Genomic DNA, 21,641 nt, shown 5'->3' with positions numbered 1-21,641 from the left:
TCTTACAGATGCTATTCCTAAGTCTGTCTCTAATTTGTTCTTTCTCATTCATATCCTCTACCACTACTTTAAGTATTCATCACTTAGCAACTGGACAATTATCTAAAGTATTTATTTTTGGAAAACCAGAAATTATAAATAAGCAAAATAAAGAGCTAAAATTTACCTATAATTTCATCCTTCATGTATTATCACTTTTTATTTTTAATCAAAATCAATGTAAACCATAGTACTTTATTGGACATTTCACTCAATACAATATTATACAGATGCTCTTCAAGTTACAATGAAGTTACATCCTAATAAATGTATCATAATTTGAAAATGCATTTAACACACCTAACCTATTGAATATCATAGCTTAATCTAGCCTAGCTTAAACGTTCTCAGAATACTTATGTTATCCTGTAGCTGGGCAAAATCTAACATAAAACTATTTTATAATAAAGTGTAATTTATTGAATACTATACTGAAAGTGAAAAACAGAATGGTTGTATGGGTACTCAAAGCATGGAGCTGTCCTAGTTCTGGAGTCAGTTATTGTTGTGATGATATCTTAGTTTCTTCAGGCTGCTAAAGCAAAATACTTGAGAATATTTCTAATGAATAATCATTAGGAAATTATTTCTTACAGTTCTGGAGGCAGGGAACACCAAGATCAAGGCACCAGCAGATTCAGTGTCTTGTAAGGAATTGCTCTCTACTTCAAAGATGGTGCCTTCTTACTACAGCCTTACATGGCGAAATAGAGGGAAGGACAGCTCCCTTCAGCCTCTTGTATAAGGGCACTAATTCCTTTCATGAGGACAGAGCCCTCATGACTTACTGACTTCCCAAAGGCAAAACTTCTGAGTAATATCTCTTTGGGTATATATTGGATTTTAACATAAGAAATTTTCAGGGATACCAACATTTAGACCATAGCAGATGACAAAGCCCAAGGAGAAAGCAGAATCAATACCCAAGTATCCTTGAATGGTCTGCCTTAGTTTTCTCTCAGCAGAAAACCCACGTGTTCTTCTTAGTATATAAATATTATAAATTTTGGTTTCATACTCTATTTGTGTCATATTCCTACCCCAGGAAATAGATATGAGTAAAGGGAGAAGGCCCATAATTTAAAACCCTCTATAGAAATTCCAGATCTGTCATTTAAAATTTAAAAATTCACTTTAGAGGAAAGAATATTCTGTAGTTTACTTTCTGGATAGTAACATCCTAGAGTTAATTTGTTTTAAAGTTAGGGATTGTTTTGTGACATGAATTAATTTCCTTGAGTTAATGGAATTTTCAGTGGGTTGACAGTGAGGCTGTTGGTCATACTGAGATAAATAGTCACTTTAGTAATTATGTAGTTCAGCTACACTTACAATTGGTTAGAAAGATGTACTGAGATAAGAGTCATAGGTTCAATTACCACATATAGATCGATTTTTAACATCATTACATGAGTATACCCTATCCCTCAAAATACCTAAAAATATATGTTGCTATTTAAGGGTTGCTGGGCAAAATGAATAAATAGGCATCAGTAGAAATCTAGAGCCTTCTGGGAGTACTTTAGTAAATGTCATTTTTACCTATGCAATATAGAATTAGTTCATCTGTAAGCCTCTAATATACTGATCTAATAACATGTTTGAATATCCGTATTGTCAGAAAATAGTGTGGCTTGCTATGTATGCAGTTAGTCATGTGACTCAAGTATCAAATTATTTTGTATGTAGTTCTTTCACAGATGTAATGAATTTTCTGTATTTCTGACCTAATCTCAGGCACAGGATTCAAAGACTTGCTTAGCAATATGCTGTGTCTTTTCCCATTAACTAAAGCACTTTACTTAAATACATAGTGTGTAGCAAACATGGTTGTGCTGAAGTAAAAATAATTACATTATTACATTATGTTTAGAGTTGTAAAAGTGTCTTTCTGTATAATCTTTGTTACTAATGTATATCTTGCATCTTAAATTATTATTAAACTAAGAATGATTATATCTGAACTTCATGAAGACATTGTTCTTTCTGCAAAATTTATAATCTCAAGAGACAGTATTAAGTGATTTATAAAGAAAGAAGTTTATACACATAGAATTTAAATGCTCTCACCTGAGGCCTATTTAATTTGTTAATTCATAGAAGAAAGACTTTTGAAAGATTTTTATAAGTATGGCAAAATTTGTGTCTACACATGAAGATGGAACCAGTCTAAGCAACTATAAACATAAATAGTTTACAATACTGATGTCCTTTCTGACCCGTGACGATTGGATTCTTATACTTTTAATACTCATTTAGCTTTGAAATCATCGTATGAATAGAGTTCAATGAATAAAATCATTTCATTTTTGTCCTAAGCCATTAAAATATTATGAGATAAAACTTGTCAGCTACAATTGCTGAAAAGCATATGTTATTCCTCTTTGATTTTGGACTTTTCACCCATTGAACACTAATTTTTCTTCAAGAATTATATACTTAAAATGTACTTATATGTGAAATAGGGTTCATTTAGTTAATATAGGTTAGAGTTAATATCCTGGATATAATTAAGGGACAATTTTACATAGTGAGTAAAGTGTACTTATTATTTAAAGCATAACATTGACTCTACAAATTCATTTATTTTCAACAACAACAAAAAACTCAAACCCACAACAAACTCTGGGTTGCATATTAATTATATTGTACCTGTTTATATCCATTTCAAGGGCATTAGATGTAAGCCTAGTGGCATTATCAAACCAGCCTAGAAAATAACCATTTTATCACTTCCAAGCCAGCTAGGTCAAGCCTTCTTTTGATATTGGTTGGCTTGAATAGATACCATCAGTTGCAAAGCATGTAAAACATATAATATGTCCTGATTTTGAATGAGCTATGCATTGATCTTAGCCTTAGAACCCACTAATATTTTTTTTAGTTATGCATGAAGAACAAAGGTATTATAGCATAATTAGTGATACTTTCAGTTTTGAAATCATTTAGCAAATTCTGAAATAATTCTTAGAGGATCTAAAGATAACAGATGATCCTTTTTCAGTTTTATGTTGAATAGGTTCTCAGCTAAGCTATTAAAGTTTAATTTGCATCAGAAACAGTGTTATGAATACTAAAACAGTATGCATTTGAATTGAACTCCCTTAGAGTGTATCTGTGAAGTTCAGATAGATGACTTTTATATGCTAGTTCTATGATTTAAGGATGCATTGTCACATATTATTCTGACCTTTAATATCCTAATTATTCTCTTGTTTATTACAGCCTTAGTAGAATTACTTGAAAAATTTGTGCTTCATCTCACTGAAAGCCCATCTGAATGCTACTTCCCTTCAGTGGAGTATACAGGTACATTTTTAACATTTTGAAGTTTGAAAAAGACTCAGTATATAACAAGATAATCAATGGAGATGTGTAATGATATTACAGATGTGCAGTTTTCTCTTCCTAACAGACTCTTACTTGGTGCCATGTACATTCCAGATATCATTAAGCCTCTCTTCTTTGTAAATGTCTGGGTTTCCTTGTAACTCTGGGATTCTTTCTTGAGCTTTTTTTTTTTTTTTTCTCTCTCTATCCACTAAAAGTTGTTTTGCCTTAAGCAATGTCTTCTACTCTTCTGATTCTATCCATTATTCTCTAGTGGTCTCCTCTGCTTATACCATTTACCTATCTCTCATATATTGATGATTTCAAAATTTACATCATTCACTCAAAGATCTACTATAGGCTTTATTCTTGTATTTCCAGCAGCCTAATAAGAAACATCACCTGGATAATTCCACAGAATCCCTCAAACTCAGTATGTCTAACAAAAGATATATGCATTTCTCTGGGTCAGTGTGATAGGCATGCTAGCCTGTGTCCCGCAGCAGATACTGAGAGGTCCCAGTCTCAACCCTGGCTTCTTGTGCTGCAATCTTAACTGTACAGGGACTTACTGAGTGACATGTACCCCTCTGAGCTGAGACATGTCTCTCCAGCTTCTATCCCATAGCAGATCCCTAAGATACTAGTATCAGCTCTAATCTCTTCTACAGCAGTTGGGGAGCTGTCTTTTCAGTGCAGGGACCTGCTAGGAGATGTGTGCACATCTGAGCCGGCATGATAGGCACATGAGGCTCCATCTCACAGCAGATCTTAAGGAGCCTAGTATCAGCTCTGGCCCCTCCTGTTGTGACTGAGGAACTACCCAACTTGTACAGAGACCTGCTGGCTTACACATCCCTGTCTGAGCCAATGAGTTAGCCTATCAGCCTCCTTTCCACAGGAGATACCCAGGGGCCTAGTCTCAACTCCAGTCTTCCTTATACAGAGACCTGCTGGAAAGCGCACCCATCTGAGATTTATAGTCATCTGGACTCTGATTTCTGGCCAGAGTTCCTGCATAGCTCCAGTGTTCTCTTTGGATCTTTCCCATGTCTTTCTGGGCTGGAAAGCTATGTCAACCTCAGTCCTTGCAAGACATGCAGCAAGCCTGGGCTTAGAGTGTTCTCTAGATGGGTACAATAGTCACAGGCTCAGGGAACTCTACAGACAGTCTGCTTAGAATCCCTGGAAGGCCCTCTAGAAAGATAGGCACAAATAAAGCTAGACTGCAAAGACTAAAATATATACATAATTCTGCAGCATGTAGATATCATTGCATATCCACAAGTATTAAGAACATTCGTGGAAATATGACCTCACCAAATGGACAAAATAAGATGCCAAAGACCAACCATAAAACGATGGAGATGTGTGATCTCACAAAGATTTCTAAATTGTTTTAAGGCAGTTCAACATACTTAAAGAAAATACTAAGATCAATTCAGAAACTTATCAGAGAAATTTAATAGAGAGATTGAAATCATTCTTAAAAATTAAGCAGAAATCCTGGAACTGAAAAATAGAGTGATTGAAATGAAAAAAATGTAATAAAGAGCATCAACAGCAGAATTGATCACACAGTAGAAAAAATATCAGTGAGCTTGAAGATAATTTGAAAATACACAGTCTGAGGAGAAAAAAGGATGAAAAGGAATAAAGAAAGCTTATAGGATTTATAATGACATCAAAAGAACAAATATTTGAGTTTTTGTAATTAAAGAGAGAACTGAGAGAGACAAGGGCTAGAAAGTTTATTCCTGGAAACAATAACGGAAATATTTCCAAACCTGGAAAAATATACAAATGACTAGATACAGGAAGGTAAAAGGTCAACAATTAGATTCCACTCAAATAAGAATTCCCCAATACATATTATAATCAAACTCTCAAAGTCAAAGACAAAGAGAAGATCCTGAAAACAGAGAAAATAAGCAAATAATATACCAGGGAGTTCCAATATGCCTAACAGCAGATACTTTACAGGACAAGAATGAGTAGGACAATATACTCAAAATGTTGGAAAAAAATAAAAAATAAAATCATGTAAACCAAGAATATCATATCCAGGAAAGCTATGTTAAGAAATGAAGGAGAATAAGACTTTCCCAGACAAACAAAAGTTGAGGGAATTTATCACTTTCAGACCTACATACAAGAAGGGCTAAAGGGAGTTTTAAAATGGAAAGAAAAGGATGCTATCATGATTATTGCACTAATATTTAGCCATGGTATGTTAAACCACTTATATCTTTACTAAGAAGACTAAAAGACAAACTATTAAAAAATAATAACTACAACAATTTGTTAAGCAATAGGCAATGTAAATATAAATTGTGATGTCAAAAATTCAAAATAGTGGTAGAAAGGAATTAATGTGTATAGTTTTTGTGTGTTTTTGCAATCAAGTTATTTTAAAAATAATATCATTATAACTATAGGAAGACTTTATGGTAAAACTATAGTAAGCCTTATGGTAAACAGAAACAAAAAAAAACCTATAATAGGTACCCTAAAAAAATACTAGCAGAAAAAAATAAATGCAAAAGAAGGTAGTAAGAAAGGATAAAGGAAGAGAGGAATCACACAGTAACTAGTACACAAGTAATAAAATGGTTATTATTAATAATAACATTGGTGTGAATGGACTGAATTTTTCTATTGAAAGATACAAAATGGCTGAATAGCAAAATAGGACCTAACTATATGCTTCCTACAAGAAACTCACTCCACTTATCAAGACTCACATAGATTGAAAATGAAGTAATGGAAAAAGATATTTTATGCTAGTGCAGCCATAAAAGGATAGGAGTAACTATACTTATATCAGATGAAATAGACTTAAGGCAAAGACTATAAAAAGAGACCAAAAAGGTCATTATATAATGATAAAGGGATCAATTCAGTGAGAGGATATAACAGTAATAAATATACATGCATCTAACACTGGAGCACCCAGATTCATAAAACAAATATTACTAGAATTTACGTGAGAGATTAACTGCAATACAGTTGTAGAGGACTTCTCTCCACTTCGGCCATGGATAGATCATCCAGGCAAAAACTACAGAATCATTTCAATAGATACTGAAAAAGCATTTGATACAATTCAACATCATTTATAATTAAAAAAAAAAATTTCAACAAATTGGGTATAGAAGGAACATACCTCAACACAGTAAAGCCCATATGTGATAAACTCACAGCTAACATCATACTGAGAGGGGAAAAATAGAAAGCTTTTACATTAAGATCTGTAACAAGAGAAATCGTCATAATAACCTTTTCAGTTGGTATCTCTACTTGGAGTCTGGTTCTTTTTCAAAGGTGCTCTTTACACTGCTCTCAGAGTGATCTTTGACATGTAAATCTACCCAATCATTCCTCTGCCATTTCTCACCATTGACCACAGCATAAAGTCTCAGCTTATTGTCATGGTACCCATGATCTTACATCATCCTGCCCCTTCCTTTTTTCTAGCATCATACTTTCTTTCCATGCAGAACACTAAACTCTTCACATCACTCCCAACTACCCTCTGTCCCAGACACACGTGTTCATTATTCAACAAATTATCCTGTATTAGGTACTGACACTGTGACAGAAGAAGTCTTCCCCTTATGGAGTTTACTTTCTAGTGGGAAGAGAGAAAATAAGTAGAATATTCAGTAAGTTAAAAGGTGTAATGATACATGAGGAAATACACAACAGAAAAAGTAGCTGGGAAGTTTTAGGAGTGAAGATTACAGTATTAAATAGTTTTCATATAAAGTTTTATTGATGATGTGTTTTTGTTTTGTTTTGTTTTGTTTTGTTTAACCACAGTTCAGCAGGGGAAGTACAGGCAAGATATATGGGTATGTTCAGGGCAAGAGAGTGCTAACAAATGGTCACGAAGGAGACTAATATGGCTGGAAAGGAGTAAAGGAGAGGAATTGGTGGTGTTAAAAGTCAGATAGGAGAGCATGATACAGGATCTTGAAAGTCGTTGCAGGTTTTCATTTATAAGAGCTTTGTGGCTGTGGTTTTGAGAAAAACCACATGACATGCTGGTTTTCATTTTATAAGAGCTTTGTGGCTGTGGTTTTGAGAAAAGACTGAAGGAAGACAAACGACTGAAGCAGGGAAATGAGTTAAGAAGCTATTGAAAAACAGTACCGGCTGAGATAAGGATGTCAGTAATGGAGATCGTGAAAAGTTTTTGGATTCTGGATATATTTTAAAGATAGTGCCAACATAATTGGGTAACAGATTGAATGTGGGGTATGAGAGAAAGAAAGGAGTCAAGGAGGAGTCTAAGCTATTTTTCTGAGTTACTAGGAGGATGGGATGATTGTACACTGAGATAAAAAAGAATAGGAGAGGAATGGGTGATTAAGTGCTGGCTTTTTTGTTGTTTTAGATACTTGTCGGACATTCAAGTAAATATGCTTTATACATTCTGCATATGTGACTCGAGTTTAGAGGAAAAGTGTGGGCTACACATACAAATTACGAAGCCATCAGCTTGGTATATAAAGCCAATATATCTCATTGTAATTTCTTTCTCATATTCTGACTTAGTGTCTAATTCTTCACATTCCTGTAAATTTCTTTAGGGTTTTTTTTTGTGTGTGTGTTTTACCTATCATTTCATTCTCTGCACCTGGAACAATAATGTCAATAAATGTCAACAATAATGTCAATAATGTCAATAAATGTCATTCTCTGCACCTGGAACAAAAAGGAAAGAATGGATAAAAGAATGATGGAGGAAGGCTTTATAAAGTGTGTCAATGAGTATCTTAATAGGCAATAGAGTAAACCATTTAAGATTTCTGAGCAGAAACTTTACTTGATTCACCTGTACCTTACAACGATTATTTTATAATAGTAACTGTGTAAAGGAAAAAACGGAGTATAGAAATGAAGTTTTCCATGGATGAATATCCAATACTTAAGGGGCAGTGAATAAAGAGACAGTGAAGAAAATAGAGTTAGCATATACTACTGATAACAGATCATCTTTCCTGTAAGGGTGATGTGACTTCTTCTTTTGCTGAAGAAACCATCATTCAAATATGTGTTATTTATTCAAGTTAGACATATCTTTCTAGCCTTATTACCATTAACTGCCCAAACACATTCTGCGCATTTGCCTCACTAAATTTTTGCTCCTGTTGTTCCTTCTAGATGAATGCTTCCCTCTCCATGACATCCACATGATAATGCCCGACTCACCTGTAAAGTTTCAGCTAGAATGTAACCTCTCCTCTTATTCCTAAGCAGGATTCTCTCTTCTCTGCTCCTACTGCATTCACTTTAAACTACCATTTTGATAGTTTTATTATATTATATATGGCTAGATTAAATTGTTACATTAGGTATCAAACTCCTTTGTATCTTCAATATGACATTTAATTTTATATATATATATATACACACACACACACATATAATGTATTCACATCTATATTCAAAGAAATGTATTATAGTTCTGGAACAAATTTAAATATCTAACAGTTCACATATTTAGATGTATGTGACTACACAGGTGAACCTATACTTATTTACACATAATGACATCTAGTGCAAATCTGGGAAAGGGGTAAAAGAGACCTAAGAGAATGAAAAAAAAAGAAATGAGAAGAAAATACAAGATACTATTAAACAAAAGTTAAGGTAGGTGAAAGGAATTGATATCTATTGATCACCGCTTTTAAATTAGGTATTATGTTGAGGCACTTGATAAACCTTGTGCCATTCAACCCTCTCTGAACTAGACATAATCATCATATTTAAAATGAAGAAATTGAGGCATAGATGAAAGAAAACAAATTGAGAAGAGATTTTAAAGGAAAGTATTTGTGAAGAAAATTATAATCTTAGGAATGAACGTAAAAATCTATTCGAAAAACATGCAACTATTAATGGTTAAGTTGGGGAGTAATAGGAAATGAGTAAGAAGTATGATAATCATGGAAATTTGCATGACCACAGTGGGCATTTCTTTAGACTTAAGTATAATAATCTCCAATTTGTGTAGCTCTCTTTTGCACATTGTTTTATTGGACCTTATTTTCTGTAGAAAATCTAAAATTAAAATAATATTATATATATTATCTAAATATTCAGCACAACTGAATGCTCAGTGTGCATGCTTTACTGCCCTCTGTTATATTTCTAAATTATGCCGAGTGAGATCTCAGATGTCGGCTTTGTTGAATGTATTAGTGAGGCAAATAAACCCTGAATGCGGATTTAAATTCCTTAAAGGTTCCAGCTGAAGCTATTCACCAGTCTGATAGTAAAGCCAAAAAATGAAGTGACTTTCTGTTGATTGATTGTTTAATATTCATTATTGTGATATACTGAGCTTGTTGCTATTACATTGTTTTCTTCCCAAGGCTTTAGGTATTCTCATCCTTTATCATGTATTTTTTGGCTGGTGGAACAATTTTTTTATTGTAAAATTTCACTCTATTTGCTTTAAATTAAAAATTGTTTTGATATAAAATGTTTTAAATCAAATACTGGGTAGATGTATTCAATTTTTTTTAGGTTTCTGGAAATGAGAAATTGATTATCTTTTGAAAAATGACAGCCTTCTAAACCCTAAGGTAGTTAAAATTAGAATAACACAATCATCCATCTGTTGTTAGCTCCCTCAGGATTTCAGTCCATTATAAAATTTGCAAATCTGGAAAAATCAAATTAGTTTGACTGTTTATCCCTTTAAAGAAAGAGGAAAGAACAAACAGATAAACTTCTGCACATTTGCAGTTTGTAAATTCATGCAGGTATCTTTCCATATCTTAACAGACATTTCCTTTTTGTTGGTTCAATTCCCTGGAACAAGCTGAGAATTTTTTTCTAGTGTAGTTGCTTCTTTGAAATGATAAATTAAATGGCCCTTTCAGGGTAATGTGTATTTTTATTTCTTTTCTCTTCGTGATGCTAGTTAATCAAAAGTTAGAAAAAAAATCAACATTTTTCTTGTTTCACCATTTGATTATTAAAATATAGTTTTAAATTTAATTAAATACCCTTAAACACCTTTTATACTTTCTTTGAAAAGCGAAGATGCTCTCTTCTATCTTATATTTATGAAACGTTTGTGAGTAAAGCACAGTGTGTGATAATTGCAAAGAGATATTTAATATGTACCTTTCCTCAGGAAGGAAAAATAGGGCATATACCTAAAATTAGGAATTAAACAAATTGCAGCATATAGTAAGGTAGAAAATAAAAGAAACTGACAGTTTTTCAACTGACTACTTGCTTTCAGGCAATATGCTTTTTAATATGCTATTTGAATTTGGTAATTGTCAAGAGAGGTTTTATTTTAAGGGCCACAGGTGTCCAGTGGAAAATGACATCTGTGTCAAATTGGTGCCATCATGGAAAATAAGAGGAGGAAGTGTTAATAGAGAGCAGGAGTAGTACTCGTGCTGCCTCCAGGGTTATTAGAATGGAAAGAAACAAGAGAAGAGGGGAAAAGTCTTCCAGGCAGGGGTAATTGCATAATCAAGACAGGGAAATGCTTTTTTTCCCAAATAACCCTGACTACATCAATTAGGAGGCTGAGACATGTACAGTAGACTGGTCACAAGGTACTGAATTCTGTGGTAGTAAGAATTGAATAAAATGCATAGATACAATTACATATTACAAAAGAAGCAACAGAACTTACAGACTGACTTTGGGAAAGGAAGCAGGGAGGAAGAAATGTAGTCCATTGATTTCTTTGGGTGGTAAGAGTTTTCTTACATTAGGACAGATGAGGGAGGGCATTAGGAGAGTCAGTAAGCAGCCGACCAGTAACTACCTCTCCATCCATGGGAGAAATTCTTTACTCTTCTGAAAGTTTATTTATATTTTCCACACTATTAGGTGCCAGGCAGGATAGATTTGATTTCTTCTACTGCTGCTGTATGTGCTAGCTTTGCAAACCAAAAATAGAACAGAATGCAATACCACACGGAGTGGTCTCAGTTCATGTTACATAAATTTTGTCAACTCATTTTATTTTGAAACTATTGCATTTATAATTAAAAGTATGGGTTATTTTGAATAATTTAATTATTAACTCTAGCTTAGATTGAATTAAGCATTGTTAGTAAGTGGGTAAGAATGATGCTATACATGTCATTGGTTGGTTGACTCTTCAACAACTTATTTCATTATGCTTTTCACAGTGACACAGGGAGTGGGAGCTGTCTCTTCTATGTGTTACTTGATTTTAATATACAGAAAATATTTTTAAGTCTATGTCTGTTTTCTTCTCCATCTTGCTTCTAGTTTGATATTTAAAGTACAATTTCTTTTGTTGCTATTCATTGGATGTTGGTTCATTCATTTACTCATTCATTCATTCATTTATTAAGTATGTATTATGTATCCTACGCACTGTTTTTCCTACATCAATTAATTACTCGTTACCAGCCATGCATATGGATCAAAATCCTCTGAAGACGTCCATTTTTTAAATTATTTCATTTTACTTATTCATTTTTCCCCATCAATTTTGTTTTATTTTTAAGATTTCAATTCCTGCCTTATAAGTTAATGTAGTCCAGAGTTTTATATAATAAAAGTTTCTTCCACCTAACTTTTGTTGTCTGAGATGTGTTTAGAATACAAAATTTGCTTGCTAAGTTATTGTATATCAATGATATACAGTGATTTATTGTATATTGATATTGTATATCAAATATCATACAATTTAAAATGGAAACCTCTTTTTTTTTTTTTTTTGAGATGGACTCTCGCTCTGTCACACAGGCTAGAGGTCAGCAGCATGATCTCAGCCCACTCACACCTCTGTCTCCCAGGTTCAAGCAATTCTTCTGCTTCAGCCTCCCCAATATCTGGGATTACGATGTGCCACCTGCCAGGGTAATTTTTGTATTTTTAGTAGAGATGATGTGTCACCATGTTGGTGAGGCTGGTCTTGAACTCCTGACCTCAGGTAATCCATCCCCCTCAGCCTCCCAGAGTGCTGGGATTACAAGCTTGCACCACCATGCCTGGCCTGGAGCCCATTTTTAAATATATGCTCCTAACCCATTTTCTTATATCTTCATTCCTCCTTTGGGAAAGTTTTTATTCCTTCCATATTTTTATCTCCATAGTTTTGCTCATTCAAAAGTTATTTACATCTCTTTCACATTAGTGATTTTTGAAAATGGATATTTGGTGTTTGTTTTGGTATGCCAATACCTCCATATATTCTCATTTAAAAGCTTTTTTGAGAATTTGCTACACTACATTAAAGTGAAATTTGGATAATGTTGTATAACTATCCAATTGTAACTATATCTAAATTTAACTTTTGTTCCTTTAAATGTAAATCTTAACTTTGTTGTGTAAGAAATAAACTGTAGAGGTCTTTAAAAATACAAATGACTGCACATACTCTCTTGGCAATCTTATTTAGTAGTCTGGAGTCAAGTCTATTTATCTTTATTTTTGAAAAGTTCCTCAGAAGATGCACCGCCATAGTTGAGAATCATTATCTGTTGAAATGTGTAGAGTTATTTTTTTACTCTGAAGATACAGTCTCATAAAGTTTTAGATAGGGTCTAGACCTTGGAAATTATTTGTACAACTCTAGAAAAGTGAAAGGACTCATTTCAGGCCTCACAACTAGACCACTATGTAAGAACTCTTTTCTTTCACAGGGAAGAACTAAAACAACCTTCTCATAACATCCAGTTCCTTTGGACAACTCCTCTCACCTTGCTCCGTAACTTTATTATATTCTTCACTGATATGTTAGGTCAGTGCTTCCTGATACAATCCACTGTGGCCCATGGAACACATCATGATGGGAATGCACATTCTTAACACCTGTCTCCACCCTCTGCGCACTCATCCTTTACCAATAAGATAGCTATCTATATCATACTTTCCAGAGGGAAAAAACATTAGTATTACTATAAGCATGCACATCTATATATGTTAAGGTTCAACTTAAATGCCACTTCTTCCTAACTAGACATAATCTCTTCATCTTCTGAATTCATGTAACACTTTATCTGTATCATTCCTATTTCATATAGGACTTTAAAATACCTTTATCAGAGTTATCTATACACACATTTGATCTCTGACACTACATGGAAAGTTTTTTAGGGAATGAGGTATGATTTATCTTTTATCCCTCATAGCTTCTTGCATGGTGTTCCATACTTACTATGTCAGAGATGATTTATTAAGGGGATGAATGAGCCTGGAAGTGAAATAGATTATATTGATAGTATGAGAAGCACCAATGTGTAATGAAGTAAAAAAAATAAAAAAATAAAAAAACCTCATGATATTCTGAAAACCTAGGTTTTGGTCTTCTCTACCACTAGATAACTGTGTGATGAGTCTCTTAATTGTGTGTGCATGCATTGTGTGTTCATGTGTTTGTGTGTATGTATGCATACTACAATTTTCTCAGCCAGAAGTTGAAAGTTCAGCTAGACCCTGAATGCTATTTAGTTGTGCCTTTGAGGGTTCACTCCTAGTTTGGTCTTCTGCTGATCTCAAGAACTAATCCAGACTTTCAGCCTCTCCTGCAGTCCTCTGTACTATGCTATTTCTATTCTGAAATGGACTTTGTAGATAATATAAGCAAGCTAATCACTATCTTATTTGTAAGAAATAAATGAAAAGTGATTCTTTATGAAATGTTTGGATATATTACAATATAAGATATAACTAACCCCTTCATCACTTTTGGTTAGATGATTACAACAACTACTTCACAAAGAAAACTTGGCATGCAGGAAGACATTCATTCATTCTACCCTCATATGTTATCATACATTAAAAGTAGAACACTGATTACTTAAAGATTAGTGTCAGGAAGGAAATAACCATGCTTGTATATATTTGTAATTCAAAGTTTTATGTATATATTGCATGATGAAAGTAGTATTTCTAGATCACTTTTTGGGTCAATGCCTCTTTTTGTTCTGAGAGTCAAGTTAAATAGATTGTTTCAAAACTACCATTGTTTTGTATTTAATATGCTTTCCAACACTTTTTATGGGAAAAAGTTATTTGTAAAAAGTTTTCTGTTAATTCCTTGGAAAATGTAACTGACAGTTCCTAAAATAATGAATTCATCAGTGTTTTCAAAATTCGCATTAAAATATGTAAAAATATTGCTTTCATCAATTTTCAATTAAACTGTGATTATTATGCAAACTTTTATACACTTTTATAACTCAGTTTTCTGTTGTCTTTAGCTACTGATGCAAATGTGAAGAATGAAAGCCTTTCATCTGTGCAGCAGCTTGGCATTAAAATGACTGTCAGGTATATTATAGGGAAATATCTCCCTTGTGCATTTCTAGAATTTGTTTTATCTGCCTCATATGTGCTCAGTAGTATTTAATTTAACAACCAACTATTTTGTATACTTTAAATGCGGAGTTTATCATTTGGAAAATGACTTTGTTTTTGAGGATATTGGCACATGATTAAATTACCTCTACAGGTAAATCAGTTACAGTTCATTGTTATTCCAGAGGCCAATTACAGTGTGTTTAAGCTCTCATGACTATCAGGTTTTTTACAAAAATAACATTGTAAAAGTCAGCACATTGGTAGCACAGTCATACTATTTTCCAGAATATGATTAATTCCGTGGTGATGAGTACAAAAGTACCTGAAGGACAGATTCAGAAGTTAAAATTAAAAAACTTATTGCAGTTTGAGTTTTTAATACTCAAGTTGTAATTTTGAAAAGAAATGGGTAAGCTAAACAGTGAACAGAGAGTTAAGGACTGAAACCTTGAAACTTCTTTCTTGCTTATTAAATGGGGATTTTAACATTCCCATTTTACTTATAGAGTCATCTTCAGAATCAAGTTTTAAAAAGATACATGTAAGACTTATTTAAAAAGCCGAGCATTTTTATAAATTCACAACATGATGAAAATGATATTATTTAATAATTTGAACTTACACGTCTGTATCACATTGGGCATATGATTCTCTTAATTATGTTTTGTGATGCTGTGCCTGCTCTTTATACAAATATTTTATAATGCCCTATTGCTATTCTGAAATGGACTTCGTAGATAATATAAGCAGGCTAGTCACCTATTTTTTTAACTCAATATAATATCTTATTTGTAAGAAACAGAAAGTTATTATGAAATGTTTGAATATATTACAGTATAAGATGTAGCTGGCATCCAAATGTAAAATCATTGTGACTCTGGCAGCTACAAATACAGACGAATTTTTGACTTCGTTCCTCAAATACTACAGTGTTGCCACGAGCAAAGAGACTTTTTTTTTTTTTTTTTTTTTTTTGGAGACAGAATCTCGCTCTGTCACCCAGGCTGGAGTGCAGTGGCACGATCTTGGCTCACTGCAACCTTGCCTCCCGGGTTCAGGCGATTCTCATGCCTCGGCCTGCTGAGTAGCTGGGATTACAGATGCATGCCACCGTGCCCAGCTAATTTTTGTAGTTTTAGTAGAGACGGGTTTTCACCATGTTGGTCAGGCTGATCTCAAACTCGTGACCTCGTGATCCACCCACCTTGGCCTCCCAAAGTGCTGGATTACAGGCGTAAGCCACCACACCTGGCCCAAAGAGACTTTTTAAAAAGTGATGAGCAAATATTAGTAAGGTTTCAAAAGTACGGAAGTACAAAAGCACTACCTTTGGTTGATTTACACATAGTTGCATTGTATATATACTAAAAAATACAGAAGTTTTTTTTTTTTAAGACAATTAGTTTCAGATAATTATAAACAACTTTTTCATCCATACCAGTAACAAATAGGACATTTGCAAGTTATTGTTCAGGACTGTCCCATGTCTAATCATCTGACCCTTGCTCATTAAGTACCAGTAGTGCCCCCCGATCACTATGACAATGAAAAATAGTCCTACAAATTTCCAAGGCGGCCCCTGAGGGAAGTACCACCTCCCTTTAGGACCATTACTGTATGAACTCTACAGGTACTTCTACACTCAACATTTTGTAAAACTAACCTGTCAACATTCCATATTGTAGATTCAGTTCAGGAAAAAATGCTTATATTATACTTTTCATCTACAGGATATCATCATTTTGTTCTCTCATTACTGTTTCATCTTCCTTTAAAGTTATCTGTATTTGCCAGATGAATACTGCTAATCTAAATATGTCATAATCATCAGATACATATATTGAGAGCTAATCTTTCATAAGTGCTCTGTATAACATAGTTATGCTAAAAGAAGTAATTTTAAAACATTCATTGCAAGACCTGATATTTTTTATGTTTTGTGGGCTTTTAATATAGGTATGGCAAATTCCTCAGTCTCTTAAAAGATGGTGCAGAAAATGATCTTACGTTGGTTTTAAAGCATTGTGAGAGATTCCTGAAACAGCAGCAAACTTCCATAAAATCTTCTCTTCGTATCCTTTTTGAGTAGATTCACAATATTTAATTTTTTTCACATGTTTTTCATGATTCTTTGATGGTATACCTGGACACATTTATAGTAAAATAGTACATTGAGCTATATTAGTGATTTGTTATGATATATTCTTACAGTATTTTATTCTGTATTTTAAATATGAATTTTGTTAAATTGAGTTGTAATCATTATATTGAATCTTAAACTGAATAAAGTCATTAGAATGTATTTTCAGACATCTCTAAGAATATTTAAAAACTAGGTTTCATAAACTCCGGCCACTGCACTCCAGCCTGGGTGGCAGAGTGAGACTCCGTCTCAAAAAAACAAAACAAAACAAAACAAAACAAAAACTAGGTTTCATAAACTCAGAATAAGAATGTCTGCTTTTTTGTTTAACATATTCATTGTATTTTATTTATAGAATTTTAGTATTTTGTCTTACAAAATATTGTGAAGTTTTCTTAACTTAGTTTTTCAGTCTGCCTGCAAGGGAATTATACTGGCCATGACTGGTTTGTATCTTCTCTGTTCATGATAATGTTGGGAGACAAAGAAAAAACATTCCAATTTCTTCGTCAATTCTCCAGGCTTCTGACTTCTGCTTTCCTTTGGTTGCCAAGACTACATATTTCTGTAAGACTTCAATCTGTTTTTAAAAAAGGGTTTGAAATTTTAAGAGACATTATACTTACATTCACTGGGGTGTTATTGTATTTGAAGGACTTTGTCATAAATTATACTCATTTTTCTACTTGAATGTTTTTTGACTGATTCTCTTTGATTATGTAGATGTGACATTTTCTCAAATACTTGGTGTCTTACCTAATAGTAACTGAATGATTTATATTAGAAGCATTTTCATGAAGTAGAAACATGGTAATGAAATAAAAATGATAGTTATATCAGTTAAATTCTGCACGTAAAAAGAGAACTATTGAATTGGTGTTTTGTATCATTGCTTGGTTAGAAAGAATCTCTGGCTGATTATGGTGTAAGAAAATCATTTATTAGGAAGATATTGTAACTATTTTCTATAGAATAAGAGAATCACTCATTTTATGTATATTTTGGAAATCTATACTGAGTGTTTTTTAAAGTATTGTAATGTATTTTAAAAGATTGTACTAATCTTATGCAATCTCAGAGGTTACTTTAGAGGTAAGTATATCCCTCAATCAATTTATAATGTTTATGTTTATTTTATTTATTTATAGGCTGTTGTTAAGATTTCCAGCTAGGGGAAACTGCCAAACATATCAGCTATGCTAATGTTTCTCAAACCTTTTCCATGACATGTTGCATTTGGACAGTGAAATCACATGGCAGTCAAGGATAAACTAAGGGGATTGGCGAGTATCTATGTGGAGATGAAAATATTCATTAGGTGTTTTTTACAATATATATTTGTGATAAGGAAAATAAAATTAATTCATCATGGAATACATTAAATATTAAAATTTTATAATGTTATGCTTCAAGTAGCTATGTACAGTTACTTAAAAAGATCATCCAGTAATTGGTCTTCACCATAATGAGAAATTTTCCTCCCATGAATAGAGGGAAACAAATGGCAAAAAAAGTATGCACTGGTTTTTCTCCAATCAATGAAACTATTTTCCTGGTGTTAACCAGAATTTGAGTAATTCTGTTCCTTTAAACTGTAGTTGAAGATTTTAAAAAACCTAACAGCCTTTTCACTCTTTCATTTTCAGATGTAGTGTTGAAAATCTTTTGATAATGGGTATGGATTTTGTGTCCAATCATTCATTCTCCTGTCAAATATTTTAAAGCAATATCTACATTCCACTAGTCTTAACAGTTCTGCCTTTAGTGTTCAGATTATGACACCATCTAAACATCACCAGTGAATCATATTAAACCATAATTTTCTAAAGTTCTATTTCTACTTTGAGCCTATAAAATAGTACATTATTTTTTTTCATAGCATCGATGATCTTGTGTTCTGATAGCATTTCTTTCTGTAAAGCTGAAAACAAGCAGGACTCTAGCAGCTTGAATTTTATTTGACTTACCATTTTGATAGCATCACTGAATATGGAATATGTGAATGGAAGGGAGTGACACATTACTGGCTCGGGGTTTTCAGAATGATCTCTTGATGTAAAGCCTTGACACCTTTCTAGTGACGCAGCTATACTGTCAGTGAAGACTTAATGCAGTGCCTTCCATAGCATCATTTTTTCTTTTCAATTACAAATATATCAAGTTGAATGTTTTATTACCAGTAGTTTGTTTTGATGCTTCTTTGTAAAACAAATGACATGCTGTTAAGATTCCTCTGCAGTAATTCTATCTAGAACTGTTAGCTAAATGCTGCTACTAATATCTTACATTTATACGACAGTATAAATGTTTCTGACTAACAAACTTTTGAATTGCTATTTCCCCTATGTCACTTGACTTGATAGTGCATTCAGTAAGTCTTAATATATTATTTAAAAGTTATACCTTTTCTATTTCATCTGTTCCATTGTCTCAAACATTGTGGTGATAGTTTCCATGCAACTTGATAATATGAACAAATCTGCAACATGGTGACAGACACTTTGGCTTTAGCTGTTAATTAGTACAAACTTGTCTACCTTCTTTAACTCAAACTCACATTATTGTAATCAACCTAAAAAGAAATCAGCCTATTTCCTCAATTCCACTTACCTCAACCTCATTACCCTGTCCTATTTTTTAACATTTTTATAGCCTATATCAAGTCCTAATATTTATTTATTTATCTATACACTTAATGTAAGTTCTTTGAAAAGAGTTTTCTGTTTTGTTCATAGGTGTGTCCCAAACTATAGGCCCATAGTAATCACTCAATAAATGTATGTTGAGTGTGCAAATTTATATATATATATATATATATATATATATATATATATTTTTTTTTTTGAGACAGAGTGTCATCCAGGCTGGAGTGCAATGGCACGATCTCGGCTCACTGCAAGCTCCACCTCTCGGGTTCACACCATTTTCCTGCCTCAACCTCCCAAGTAGCTGGGACTACCCGGCTGGGTAGGCCACCACCATGCCCGGCTAATTTTTTGTATTTTTAGTAGAGACTGGGTTTCACCGTGTTCGCCAGGATGGTCTCGATCTCCTGACCTCGTGATCTGCCCTCCTCGGCCTCCCAAAGTGCTGGGATTACAGTTGTGAGCCACGTACATTAATATTTTAGTAGAAATATGTGACGATCTGTAAGTTTTTATTTTAGAAAATGTATTTGAAAGATACTAGATCCCCTGCATTCATAAGAATGTTTTAAACAAATGACCTTAAAAAGGTTTAAAAAAAATAAGCTTAGGATAAGCAAAACAGGAAGTAATGAAACATTAATTTGAAGTTCTTAAAATTTTGTAAACTATGATTATATTACTCATATGAGATAAAAAGAGTTTGAAAAATTATCTTTCGAAATCATTTACACCAGAAGAACCCGTTAATGTATTGATTTAAACGATCTTCAATTATTCTTTGCTACTAAGAAAAAATCTTTCTAAATGATGAAATAGTTATTCTTTATGGAGTTTGATCAAGAATCAGAGTTTGACCAGTTGTTAACAATGAAGCCATTAATAAAATGATATATTAAGAAAAATGAGGAGATTATTTTCATAGTAGAAATATGTAATTTCAAAGAATAAATAAAAGTAATGATCATAAATTTCCTCTCTCTGTAAAAACATATGAAAAAGGAAACCTAATTAAACTGAAATAAAAACCAGAGTATTTTACATGCATATACAAACAAAACTCCACTGATAAATCAGGCTAAAGTAATACTCAAATGAAGTAGTATAGTTCAACAGGAAATTCATGCAATAGTTATAGGGTAACCACTACAGAAGCCCTCCCTTACTCTTCTTAAAATAACAATTACCTAGTTCAGAAAGTTCATGGATTTGAAAATTCTAATAGTATTCAAGTATAAATTTACATGTAAATTTTACAGTTAGTAGAATGGCATGACATACTTGTAACCCCTTTGTAGAATATCAACAAATGTAAGCCATGTGACCAGTCACTTGTAGGAAAGATGTCTAGTGTAAAACCCCTTCCTTGTCTTATATGTGACTATAAGTCTTAATCATATTTGCAGATTTCAGTTTTCCCATTTTTTTTTTTCTGACAGGAGAAAGATTGATGTTATCTAGAATTATAGAATCAAAGTTTTAAAAAATCTGCAAAATTTTTTGTTTACCCCTATGCATGATGCACAAGTTAACTACAACGTTGTTGTGAAGCATGGCACATCTTTTTTGCCCACAAAGTCTGAAAGGTGGAGGATTAGGCTGGACCAGACTAGACTGAATCCATTTGAATTGGAGAGTTTCAAATCTTTCTAATGGGGTCTTTCTATTTAATTTTCATAGCAATGTAGAACTAGTTTATTTTCTTAATATCAGGAATAAAATGACTCATCCAAAGACCTACAATGGAAGAAAAAAAAACTAAGACCACTATGTTTTATTTTTAAACATAAATCTTTTATTAATCACTAAAGTAATATACTGTATTCTGAAGAGTGTTATGTTGTAAAGTCCTTGCTTCATGTTATGTCACTTTCTAGGATCTACAAAGCCAATGTTTTTATTGACAATTTTTTTGCACTTTGTCTTAGCATAGTTTATATATTAGATTATTAATTAGATGATGCTAAATGCTGTTGTCCTGCATATGTTCCATTAATCCGATATTCTGAATGATAAAGAGTTACTGTCCTTTCAGAGAGTGGTGACTAAACAAATTACATCAAAACACTTTAAGTATAATAAACAATTTATCATTTGATGATTCAGAAGACCTTGTGTTATATTCATGTGACTCCAAGCTGTCACTATTGATCTGGTTTTATGAA

At 33.0% G+C, this 21,641-nt stretch overlaps 1 protein-coding gene across 5 annotated transcripts in view; it reads left to right on the top strand.

Annotated features, from left to right (window-relative positions):
* Window positions 1-21,641, top strand: part of LOC105465516 (TBC1 domain family member 32) — a 227,177-nt gene that overhangs the window by 179,595 nt on the left and 25,941 nt on the right. For all 5 annotated transcript variants that reach the window (XM_071096373.1, XM_071096370.1, XM_071096374.1 and 2 more), the window contains 4 exons: window positions 3,265-3,348; window positions 14,589-14,658; window positions 16,645-16,760; window positions 17,244-17,398. In XM_071096373.1, the coding sequence (XP_070952474.1) occupies window positions 3,265-3,348; window positions 14,589-14,658; window positions 16,645-16,760; window positions 17,244-17,398 (425 nt within the window). The remainder of the gene's footprint in view (window positions 1-3,264; window positions 3,349-14,588; window positions 14,659-16,644; window positions 16,761-17,243; window positions 17,399-21,641) is intronic.

The sequence above is a fragment of the Macaca nemestrina genome, chromosome 5 (genome assembly GCF_043159975.1).
Source record: "Macaca nemestrina isolate mMacNem1 chromosome 5, mMacNem.hap1, whole genome shotgun sequence".
Lineage (NCBI taxonomy): Eukaryota > Metazoa > Chordata > Mammalia > Primates > Cercopithecidae > Macaca > Macaca nemestrina.
The sequence above is the reverse complement of the archived record's forward strand: the minus strand, read 5'-3'. Positions and strand labels throughout refer to the sequence as shown.